Source organism: Corythoichthys intestinalis, chromosome 22, assembly GCF_030265065.1.
Source record: "Corythoichthys intestinalis isolate RoL2023-P3 chromosome 22, ASM3026506v1, whole genome shotgun sequence".
In the NCBI taxonomy this organism is placed as follows: Eukaryota; Metazoa; Chordata; class Actinopteri; order Syngnathiformes; family Syngnathidae; genus Corythoichthys; species Corythoichthys intestinalis.
This window is the reverse complement of record NC_080416.1, coordinates 28,143,041-28,155,837: the sequence shown is the minus strand read 5'-3', so window position 1 is coordinate 28,155,837 and position 12,797 is coordinate 28,143,041. Positions and strand designations below refer to the sequence as shown.

At 37.5% G+C, this 12,797-nt stretch overlaps 1 protein-coding gene across 1 annotated transcript in view; it reads left to right on the top strand.

Moving 5' to 3' along the window:
- Positions 1-2,290: 2,290 nt before the first annotated feature.
- The window catches only part of LOC130910953 (fibrocystin-L-like), a 66,668-nt gene continuing 56,161 nt past the window's right edge, over positions 2,291-12,797 (top strand). The window contains exons 1-13 of the mRNA XM_057828624.1: positions 2,291-2,445; positions 2,510-2,568; positions 4,332-4,409; positions 4,505-4,649; positions 4,737-4,845; positions 4,920-4,977; positions 5,057-5,150; positions 6,748-6,801; positions 7,026-7,099; positions 7,325-7,367; positions 10,199-10,269; positions 10,394-10,504; positions 12,453-12,548. Of these exons, the coding sequence (XP_057684607.1) occupies positions 2,520-2,568; positions 4,332-4,409; positions 4,505-4,649; positions 4,737-4,845; positions 4,920-4,977; positions 5,057-5,150; positions 6,748-6,801; positions 7,026-7,099; positions 7,325-7,367; positions 10,199-10,269; positions 10,394-10,504; positions 12,453-12,548 (982 nt within the window). The 5' untranslated portion in view covers positions 2,291-2,445; positions 2,510-2,519. The remainder of the gene's footprint in view (positions 2,446-2,509; positions 2,569-4,331; positions 4,410-4,504; positions 4,650-4,736; positions 4,846-4,919; positions 4,978-5,056; positions 5,151-6,747; positions 6,802-7,025; positions 7,100-7,324; positions 7,368-10,198; positions 10,270-10,393; positions 10,505-12,452; positions 12,549-12,797) is intronic.

Genomic DNA, 12,797 nt, shown 5'->3' with positions numbered 1-12,797 from the left:
TTAACAAATATACAGTACAGTCCAAATGTTTGGACACACCTCATTCAATGCAGCACAAATAGAGCTCGCAACCCCATTGATAAAGCAATAAATTCCACTAATGAACCTTGAAAAGCAATACCATACCTGTGAAGTCAAAAACATTTTAGATGACTCCTTCTTGAAGCTCATCAAGAGAATGGTAAGAGTGTGCAAAAAAGTAATCAGAGCAAAGGGTGGCTACTTTAAAGTTACTGGAATATTATATATATATTTAGATATATCACTTTTTTATTACCTTCAGTGAGAATTTACAATGTAAATAGTCATGAAAATAAAGAATACGCACGAATGTGAAGGTGTGTCCAAACCTTTTGCCTGTACTGTAGCAATCATGTTACTCAAAAGTACTTCAGTTATTTATTGAGATAAATTACAAGGTTCCTACAGGCATTAGCAAATCTGCTTTTTAATGCCATTTTAAACTCATTTAATGCCAATGCCCAACTGCAGATAAATTTACACACAAAAATTGTAAGTAGAATTGTCCGATAATGATTTTTTAACCGATGACCGATATCCTGATATTGTCTAGAAATCCAATACCGAAATCAAACCGATACAGATATATGCAGTTCTGGACTTACATATTATGGCTGATTGTATTGTGATGCCCCCCTGGATACTTTAATAATGATAAATGTAACAACTTAAAGGTTTTCCAATAAACATTCAGTGAAAAATAGGTGAACAACTTCAACTGAAGTTATAGGAAAACTGGCTATACTTCACCAATATATTTATTGTTGAAGTGATAATAGTGCAACATCAGTTTTTTGGATCAAGTGCAAGTCCTAGCTCAAAATAACAACAAAGGCACACAGCTTCAGTACAGTGAATGAAGTATGCAATGAGTTTATAATTCATTTTTAATTATTTATTGTTCATTTAATTTTGGTCTGGTCTCTTAACAAATCCTAATCATCTTAATTTGTAGACTTTTAATGGTTAATAAGGATAACTGCTATGCTAAGCTGTGACCAGCCCTTGTACAAAGGCAGAAAGCTTCTACATTCACTTTCAAGGGAATATGCATATTCGCCCAAAACCTATAATGAAAAACCACTAAGCTGTGACCAGCCCTTGTACAAAGGCAAAAGGCTTCTACATTCCCTTTGAAGGCAACATGCATATTCGCCCAAAACCTATAATGAAAAACCAAAGTCGATATTATCAGACTGAGGGGCCGTTTACATGGTGACTCTCCAAGAATACGAAAAATTTCAAATTTGCATTTATATGGGCCCGTCTCCATTCAAACAATGTCGCAATTCCGCAGGAAAACGATGTAGTAATCATGCCAGGCCCGGGGGGCAGTGCAGATTTACAAGGCGACAGCGAATGATGCACTTTGACCCCACCAAAGTTCCTCAGCCCGGAAAAAAATATCCCCGCCCACTCAGAGCAATGTCATTTTTCCTTTGTTCAAAAGGGCACAAAAATGGAAACATTCAACATATTTAATTTAAAAATACTATTAAAGCAGTAAATTAAAGCCAACATTCCACCATATTTGCTGTTTTTAATGTTTAGTAGCACCACTGCGCACGCCCAATGTTATTAGCGCGGTCTTGCGCCGCGAGAGCCTTTGATATGCATGTGGAGCAAGCCCCCCTCAAACCCCTGCAATCAAATTCTTCCACTTTGGAGGCAGGATTCAGAATTTTTCGTCTTCACCTTCAGTCTTCGCCGACACAATATGCACGCGAGGCCATTCCGCAACACAGTCATTGGGTGTTCGTGTTGCAGAGTCGCCATGTAAACTGCCCCTTAATTTCAAAATGCTTTTATCGCCCGATATTATTGGCTAACTGATAATATTGGACAACTATAATAAATAGTTTTAAAAATATATTTTTCAACTGTCAAGTTTACATAATTTTTGATGCTTCGGAACATTTAGTTTTTTAATGCTTTTTAAGGCCTGAATTTTAACAAAATCCATTTAATGACTTTTAATGTTTTTTTAATGACGCGCATACACCCTGAACTAATGAAATTGAGTTTTAAAAAGTATATTATTGACGCAGTTTTACGCAGCACTTGGAAAAATTAAATACTCACCAGGGTGGAATAAATGGCCCTACCCTGCCTACATTTGTACTAAAATGTTGCAACATACGTTGTCTAGTTGTTCCAAAACAATTTTACTTAGTGTTATAAATAGCTTTGGAGAAAGGGTGACACTTGAACCCCCTGATGAGTTGACAGCTCTATTGTCTCTGTTCCTGTTCAGTGTGGTCTGAGCATCTGGGTGTGGAGTGAAGCTCACCTGCCGGCTCAGCCCACTTTGCAGGTGAGGCCACCTTGATAAAAAGACAACACACCACAAACAAACACCAGAAGCGTCTTGTTTACTTACTTAAAGACTCCAAGACACGTTTGAGAATTTTGGACTGCGGGCAGGTGAGAAAAGTGATTTTTGAGCGTTTTCTTGCAATTTAATAACATTTTATTTTCTGATGTTAAGGAGGAGGAGGATGGAGGGCCATCTGGTGGTGTTGCTCCTCGCACTTTGCTGCTGCAGCTGTGAGTAGAAACATGTTAAAAGTGCATATATTGTATATTGGTTTAAATACAATCAATGGAATTTTCTTCCGTTCAATACATTTAAATTCAATTGAGTGGTTTACTTCTTATATTTAACACATTGGCTGTCAATGGCTCTAAAATTCAACTGTTTTTACGTTCACCTCACAATAACTTTGGCATACTAAAACTCAACAAACCAATTACCGACCTTTGTATTGTTTTCACTGAAAACATAACAATTCAATACCAGCCATCCCTGTCAACATGTTGATTGCCATTGATGTCAGTAGACGTCCAGACCAATTATTAAACAATTTACATGGTAATAACATGGTAATAACAATGTAATAACTTCCAGTAATAATAGCAGCATTCCTCTCAGTAATATGTGATCCTAAACTACCGTTCAATAAACTGTTAAAATCAATTTGATGTCAATTGCTGTCAATAGCAGTAAATGAGTAATTGTATATACTTTTTAGAATTACTGTTCTACTGTATTTTAATGTGTGTCATGTTATTGGTAATTTGAGAGTCAACTGTTTTTCAGGTGGTATTGAAAACCACTAGATTACATCAAACCAGTGCTTCTCAATTATTTTAACGCCACACCCAGGAAGACGTAAACATTTCACGTCCACCAACTCTCTGCCGCCACTATAAATAGTATAATTTGTCTGTAAAATTATTATCATTATAAGTACACCCGCGCATAACATTGTGTCCTTTTTAATATTAAAGGAAAAAGAGTAACATAGATCAACTTACAATAAAGTATAATTATTACGATTGTTTTGTTTGTAACAGAAAAGACCTAAAGTGCATTAATTTGCCTGATTTAAAAAAAAAAAAAAGAAAAAAAGTCACATCCAAACTGTAAAAATAAGCTCAAGGTACATTTTTCTGACCATTTGATACTGAAAAATGAAACTGAATAGAATCAATAAATAATAATAATAAATTCAAATTTATTAGGAATATTAACTCATGAGGACAATATGCCAAACAATTTGATTAAAAAAAAAAAAAAAAAAAAAAAAAAAAAAAATTACATGAACGAAACCGACAGTGTCATTGGACAGAGGGACAGTTTTTATTTTTGCTGCAGGCAGTAACGTCTCCTTTGCTATGGTGGGGGAGTTATTTTGCACTGAGCAACTTGGTATGCCACCTTATATGATGCTAGCAGTGCTCACTGGTCTACTGATGTAACACTGACAAAGCAGTACCATTGTTGGCACGTTTTCGCTAAAAAAAAATAAAAAAAAAAAAAAATTTGAGTATTTTGCAGGTAAAGAAATGCAGAGCCCTATTTTTTTTTAGCTGATTAAATTTAGGGAAAGTGGCTTTTTAGACCAGGTTTTGGACTGGTTTGCTCCCAATTTAGAGGCTTAAAGTATTTTGCTGCAAATATTTTTAGACACACACAGTAAAAAGACTGGTCTATTCTCGTCTCCCACTGTATTCAAAGTCAAAGCCAAAATCCAACGCTACATATGCGCCATCATATTTCCTCGTCTTACCTCTTCATATCTTCAGCGTTCTTTGCTGTGTGCTCTTGTTTGGTTAAAAAATACTGCGCTCACTCTGAAAATGAGAGCGCCACTGTCACCCACTGAGTGGTTGTGCAATTACACTTTATTTTAGTACGCCAAAAAAGCATGTTCTCCGATTTCACATGAACCACCCCAACCATCGCTCCATACCCCACTAATTGAGAATAAACCTCATTAAACTGACTCTGATAATGTGCTCCTCAGATGCTCAGCGGCTACATTATGTGGCACCACATACAGGAAGCACAGAGGGAGCAACGCGTCTCACCCTAACAGGAGAAGGTACCCCCGCCCCCAAGCTCCCTACAAATAAGAACTGTCAAGCATTTCATTCAAAACCAATGTGGCTTTTTGTTTCTTATTTTTTCAATAAAAAGGTTTTGCTCAAGAAGGACAGTTCCAGCTCAATCCCAATGATGACACGTTTGGGAATCGCGTGACACTGGTTTCAGATACTTTGTCCGTCCCTTGTGATGTTGAGAGAGACTCCACGCATGGCAACCAGATTATGTGCTATACCAGGTGTGGAAGACAACAAAAATCAAGCGTGTCCAAATAAATCTTGAGGTTATTGGTTATTGGGGTGACTGTATGATATATGCTTGGCAGAGCTATGCCGAGTGACCAGTACGTGGTTCGTGTCAGCATCAACGGCGTTCCCATTCCTGATGCAAATATATGTAGAGGTCATAGAAAATCATACCACTGTAGTTTCTACGTAAGAGCCCTGAAAGTTTAAACCAAGCCATTTAAAAAAATAGGCATTTCATCATCTGTTGCTATCACTTCCAGACAAGATGGTACGTAACACCCAATATCCAGTCCCTTGATCCTGTCAGCGGGCCCCCAGGTGACATATCTAATCTTGAAATGTTGTCAAATTAACCCACACTCGCGAAATCCTAAAAACTGAAAATCTTTTACGTAAGGGACCATCGTGACGATCCGGGGACGCATCTTCACCGATGTTTACGGCAGCGACACCGCGTTAAGCTCAAATGGACGGAACGTCAGATTTCTGAGGTATAACGGATCACTGTTTCCAGAATGGGAGACTGCTGATCCTATAATCTTACTCTGATACTTTAATCTGACAAAACATATTCAAGTTGGGTGTCTTTTTCTTCACTCGTGCTATTTCTAATTATATATTTTTCTAAGTTGTTTCAAGTAAACAAATCTTAGCCCTTTTTTTGGTCACTCATTTAACTCATTTGCAGCCAATGAGTTAAATACTATGAATTGAAAAAAAAAGTACAGTATAATTGGGGGGCAGAACGAGAGTATATACAGTGGTATGAAAAAGTTTCTGAACCTTTTGAAATTTCTCACATTTCTGCAAAAAGTCATCAAATGTGATCTGATCTTTGTCAAAATCCCACAGATGAAAATATCTGCTTTATCTAAATCCACCCAAACATTGCTAGGTTTTCATATTTTAATGAGGATAGTATGCAAACAATCACAGAAGAAGGGAAAAATAAGTAAGTGAACCCTCTGCCTAACGAGACTTAAAGAGCAATTGAAACCAGGTAAAAAAGGATCCTAAAATGTCTGCTAAAGACATACAGAAATAACTGGCACAGTCCAATATCTCTGTGCACACATCAACTAAAATGTAAAACTATGGCCAAGAATGGTGTTCATGGGAGGACTCCACGGAGGAAGCCACTGCTGTCTAAAAAAACATTGCTGCCCTTTTAATGTTCGCAAAAAGGCACTTGGACACTCTACAGAAGTTTTGGCAAAATATTTTATGGACTGTTGGAACAAAGTTGAATTGTTTGGGAGTAACACACAATGTCGTGTGTGGAGGTAAAATAGAACAGCTCACCAACATCAACATCTCGTCTTCACCGTGAAGCAATGGGAAGCATCATGATTTGGGGCTGTTTAGCTGCCGTAGGGCCTGGACAACTTGCAATCATTAATGGAAGAATTAATTCAAAGGTTTATCAGGATGTTTTGCAGGGAAACATGAGGCCCTCTGTCAGACAGTTGAAGATAAAAAAAAGAGGATGGATGCTGCAACAATGATCCAAAACACAGAAGTAAATCAACTTCAGAATGGTTTCAGAAGAACAAAATACACGTTTTGAAGTGGCCAAGTCAAAGTCCAGACTTGAACCCCATTGAGATCATGTGGCATGACCGAAAGATTCATGCCAGACCTCCCAGGAATCTGACTAAACTAGAGCAGTTTTGTCGAGAAGAATCGGCCAAGATTAGTCCTGATCGATGTGCCAGACAGATCTTCAGTTACAGGAAGCGTCTGGTTGAAGTTATTGCTGCCAAAGAAAAATTACAAAATACTAAATGTGATGGTTCACCTACTTATTTTTCTCCTTTCTGTCATTGTTTGCATAATACCTTCATTAAAATATGAAATCCTATAAATGTTTGGGTGGTTTTAGTTAAAGCAGACAGTTTTTTTCATCTGTGTGATTTTGCAAAGATCCGATCACATTTGATGGTGATTTTATGCAGAAATGTGAGAAATTCCAAAAGGTTCAGATACTTTTTCATACCACTGTAGTCCGAAAATTACTGTATTTTTGCCGCATCGGTTTATAAAGCGGCTTTGTAATTTAAATGATGTAATACAAATAATCTTTCACAGAGCCTACATGAAGGGGATGCCTTGCGAACTGCTTAAACCCGACTCTGATGAACGGTGAGCATACTGCAAAATAACATCAAGCAAATGTAGACAATATGTATTTCGTACCTGCTGTAGAAGATGCATTACATCTACAGTGGGGAGAACAAGTATTTGATACACTGCCAATGGGTTTTCCCATTGGCAGTGTATCAAACACTGTCAATGGGTTTTCCCATTGGCAGTGTATCAAATACTTGTTCTCCCCACTGTATATGTATTATGTTGTGTCTTTGAAGATACAACTTGAGACTGGATTCAGAGAATGCTGTCTGGGGATACATGAGCTGCAAAATGACGGGGACTTATGTCGGTAAGATATGGTAGCGGAATACAAGTTAATTTTCTTTTCTTTTGTTGGATTGTGTTCGAAATTGGGGTTAGGGTTAGGCATAGGGGACTCAGGCTATGTAATAGGAGTTTGTAGGTAAGGTAAAGGAAAATAAAAAAGGGTTAAATTGACATGAAGGGACTTTTGAAAGTTTGTAAAAATTTAATGTGGTAATTTAAAGCAGTTTCCCCAAATTGCCTCCCACAGGACATCACAACATGAGTTACATTTTGGATGCAAGTTATGGCCGGTAAGGGAGAATCATTGTTTAATATGTTTTCAATTGAGAATATATTTAATTTGTTTAATATACAGTGATTGCCATCACTTGAGAACTGAATAAAGTATGGACTGTATTTTCTGGAGTATAAACTATATACTAGGGATGTCCCGATCGCATATTTTTGCACCCAAGTCCAAGTCCTAGTCACCTGATTTTAAGAATCTGCCAATACCAAGTGCCGATCAGATACTGAAAAAAATGTTTTGGGGGGAATGAACTAAAGTTCCAAACATGTTACTGTCCCACTGTGCAGCCTTCATAATGTAAATTATTTGTTAACAAGAATAACGTGGAAAAGTGATTGTCTTTAATAAATGCTTCATTGAGTGAGTCCAGTCAAATCCACCCACGCTTTGACACTGACACTGCTGAGAACAGCCACTGGCTTTCACAATGAGTTGCCATGGCACACTTATGCAATTTTAACAATAATTGAGATATTTGGGTTTTGATCGCAGCACTACCAACCTTCTCTGGCAAGATAAAAGCTACAAACCTGTCAATCATCGTTAATTTAAGTACCAAACGCAAGCTGGACAGTTTGGCCACACTGCTAGAGAGGAGGGTGAAAGGCTGTGGCGCTGCATGAGCATGAAGCAGAAAAACATAGAGTAAATATATAATTTTAATTAAAAACCCGATCATTTCTACTCGATTCCGATCCTCAGAAAAATGGCGCGATCGGCCCAATTTCCGATCACGAAATTGTATCGGGACATCCTTACTATGTACAATACTTATCATTGTTTGGCCAGGGCCATGACTTATATTCAGCTGCGACGTGGATTGTTTTTTTTAGTTTAATCTATAGTTAGCTGTATACAGAGGTGGGTAGAGTTGCGAAAAAGTTTACTTAAGTAAGAGTAGCGTTACTTCTAAATAATATTACTCAAGTAAAAGTAGTCATCCAAAAATTAACTCAAGTACAAGTAAAAAAGTATTAGTTGAATAAAATACTCAAGTAATGAGTAACAATGTAAGTAACTCCTTACAATGTCCGATCAAAAAAAAAAGTATTTTTTTTCTAAGAAAATTTCATCTATATTAATTGTTTATAATTATACCGTTCTATAACATTACATGGCCATATTAGGCCAAAGAGATGACACAAAAATCATCGAATTCAGACCAGATTAACACTATGAAACATCACCCTTCCAAAGAGCGTGGGTCCCCTCTAGTAGAGAAAAAACATTGTTACCTTTGATTTGAATAATTGAGTCATGTGATAATTGTTGTGACGTCTCATTGGTGAAACCGAGACAGCCACTGGCAGCATGTCCGGAAATAAATAAAAGCAAAAATAAATTCGATATGTCCAGTATAATAATGAGGAAAAATGTAATGAGTCTAGTGTAGCTCAAAGTAGCAGAGTAAGAGTAGTGTTTGTCCATCACAAATCTATTCAACTAAAAAGTATGGTGTGGTAAAACTACTCTAAAGAAGTACATTTTTCTCAAAAAGTTATTCAAGTAAATGTAACGGAGTAAATGTAACGTGTTACTACCCACCTCTGGCTGTAATAACGGTTAATATGTTACATTAACAGACACCCATTTAGTCTGTTTTCAAATTTGTTATTACTATCATGTGAAATGTTTGTTCTTTGTCTCTAAAAAAACAAAGTCCCCCCAAAAACGTTACATATTGTCTGAATATGTTGCATGAATTTAACTTATTCAAGCTAACCTTATGAACTTACAGTGTATCACAAAAGTGAGCACACCCCTCGCATTTCTGCAGATATTTAAGTATATCTTTTCATGGGACAACACTGACAAAATGGCACTTTGACATAATGAAAAGTAGTCTGTGTGAAGCTTATATAATAGAGTTCATTTATTTTCCCCTCAAAATATAGCCATTAATATCTAAACCCCTGGCAACAAAAGTGAGTATACCGCATGGGAACTACGTATATCCCTAAATGTCCAAATTGAGTACAGCTTGTCATTTTACCTCCAAAATGTCATGTAACTCATTACAGGAGTGCTGTCAGCATTGCTGCAGAGATTGAAGAGCTGGGGGGGTTCATTCCCACCACCATGCTTGACTGTAGGCATGACGCACTTATCTTTGTACTCCTCACCTGGTTGAGACCATCCGAACCAAACAAATTAATCTTCGTCTCATCAGACTTTAGGACATGGTTCCAGTAATCCATGTGCTTTGTTGACATGTCTTCAGCAAACTGTTTGCGGGCTTTTTTGTGTACCGTCTTCAGAAGAGGCTTCCTCCTCGGGTGACAGCCATGCACACCAATTTGATGTAGAGTACGGTGTGTGGTCTGAGCACTAACAGGCTGAACCCCCACCTCTTTAATCTCTGCAGCAATGCTGACCGCACTCCTGTAACGAGTCACATGACATTTTGGAGGGAAAATGACAAGCAGTACTTAATTTGGACATTTAGGGATGTACATAGTTCCCATGTGGTGTACTCACTTTTGTTGCCAGGAGTTTAGATATTAATGGCTATATTTTGAGTTATTTTGAGGGGAAAATAAATTATTATATAATCTGCACACAGACTACTTTTCATTATGTCAAATGTCATTTTGTCAGTGTTGTCCCATGAAAAGATATATTTAAATATCTGCAGAAATGCGAGGGGTGTACTCACTTTTGTGATACACTGTCATTCATTTCAAACAAAGCGTCAATATTTTCTGAAATTATAGCCATTGCTCCAATGTCATTTGTATAGCCTTTTTGTATTCTTTCCTTTTATCAAAGTGAAAACAGTTCCTGTTTGTATTTTAAATAAAAAAGTAACAACATGGTAATGTTGAAATGCAGGAGTTTAGCCGCAAAGGAGCTCTACAGGGTTTCAGCCAGCCAAGAGCTCAGCATGTTTCAGACATTTGCAGGTAAGTAAAAGTTTTTAAAAATCTTACATGGCCATTTTTTCTTTCATTTGAGTTTTGGTTTTGCTTCTAAAAAACAGTTCAAAAAAGTTATCTAAATTCAATTAATCTTTTTCCTGTATTTTAGAGGTCACGGGCATCACCCCTTCTGACGGCAGCGTCATGGGTGGCACCCTCCTGACAATCCACGGGCGCTTCTTTGACGAGACCGATCAACCGGCGTGCGTCCTCGTGGGAGGTAATCACAACATCTCCCCCTACCACCACCACTCCCTCCACTTGTTCCCGTGACGACGCCACAGAAGACATTGTGCGTCAATCATAAGTCGACAAAAGAGAACAAAAAGTCTGTTGCCTCGCACGCAACAGTGATAATCCTCTTCAAAGCAACATGTGCACATGCTGCACTTGACAACAATGGAAAAGAGAGATTTTTCTGTGAGATTAGAAAGAACATTTTTTAACCACTTGACTTGCTTCTGCCAAGGTGACTAATTTTACATTCTAAAAACATCCTAAAAGCTCACTGCACACCAACAAACAAACATGAAACACAAAGTAGGCTATGTATGACTGCTAGCTTAATAGCACTATTTCCCAGATCATTATTAATTCACTGTTGGGCCATTTTTTTTAAAATAGCGTGCAATTTGTGTCCCTAGTACAAATTAAGCTTTCACTAAAGTTAGACAAATACTCTCAACTTTTTAAAATTTAATTTACTTGGTAAAAGGTTTTGATGGAATTTTGCTATCCCCCAGTGGGTTTCATTCAAATTCAATCTACAGAATAACTAATATCTTACTAATTAACTAACTAATATGTTTTGAAAGGCACTTAAAATTAAATGCATTATTAGTTTTCTCATTATTATTAACACCGTAATTTTCAGACTATAAGCCGCTACTTTTTTCCTTCATTTTAAATCAGTGGTTCTTAACCTGTGTTCGATCGAACCCCAGGGGTTCGGTGAGTAAGTCTAAGGGGTTCGGCGAAGGTAAAGAAATGCAAAGCCCTATTTTTGTTCGCTGATTAAATTTAGGCAAAGTGGCTTTTTAGACCAGGTTTTGGACTGGTTTGCTCCCAATTTATAGGCTTAATCTATTGATTTTAACTGCTATTCCTCAATCTGATGGGAGGAGGAACTGGTTTGCTCAGTGGAAGGTTGACTCGCGCTTGGTATGAGAGAATACAACAGACTAATGGGCCTGCGTGATTTCAAATTTTGACCTGTTTATAAAACATGCTGTCAAAATGAGAAGGATTTTAAACGGGAATTTGCTAAATTATTAGCTTGCTAGCTTAGATATATCAGTTTTGAATTTGAAAAAAAATCTATTATCTACCGTACTTTTCGAACTATAACGAGCACCTGACTATAAGCCGCCACCCACCAAATTTGACATGAGAACGGCATTTGTTCATAGATAAGCCGCATTCAACTATAAACCGCAGCTATCTTCACTGTATTATGGGATATTTACACCAAAACTTTAACCTGTAACACTATTTGACAGCGGCATCACTCGACTGTCATAAGACCAAACGAACCACCATGCTTCAGGAAGCTTCATTTGGCCATCACTGCTCCCTTGGGGGAGACAATCAACCTCTGCTGCCACCTGTTGTCATCACTGTTGATATATATACAACAATAATAACAATAACAATAACAATAATATACAAAAAAAAAACATTTTCTGTTTGTCCACAGTGCCACTGTTCACTCTGTTAAATCGTGTAAGTGTCCCTTTAAGAAAATTCCCCATATATTAATGACATCACTCTTCTGTGATAGTATCACACCATTGGCAGGATATTTAACTGAGGTCAGCATTTTTTTTTTTTTTAAATAAAATCAAATATGAGACTTCAGTGTGGCTGATCATAGCATGTCCACTCTGGTAAAGTTATATCTCAAAGAAATAAATTGAACAGAATTATTTCAGAAAGTGTATTTGTAAAAATATAGATTTCTCATCAAGTATCTCAAGTCATGTTAGCCAATATGCTAGAAAGTTAGGCTGAGGGCTAAGTAGCACAAAATGTCCCCTCTGCTACGTCCAAATGTCATCCTATTGAAAATAGAAAAATGGCCCCATTAACAAATCAATGAAAAACAGCGAGCCTAGCACCAAACCTTCCTTAGTCCCTCACCATTCTACTTGCACTCTACTCGTTTTCAGGTCTACCATGTAAAATCAAGAGTCTACGCGATGATGAAATCACATGCATGACGCAGAAACAACAGATGGACGGCAAGAACATGACTGCCTACCCGGGTGAGACACCCCGATGCTTACTCCCACATTGTCCCCACATTGTTCGCTTCAAGAATGAAAAATATGTGGAACAACATGGTATGCAAACAATTTTGCCTCACCATCCCTTGTCAACACTTGGATCCTTTTGTTTTCAACCAAAACGAGATAAGAAGGTAAAGACTTTGAAGGTCACACAACAGGTGTCAGATAAACCGAAACGTCATCTGACAAATTACACAGCGGAAGGCCTTGTACTGCGACCACCAG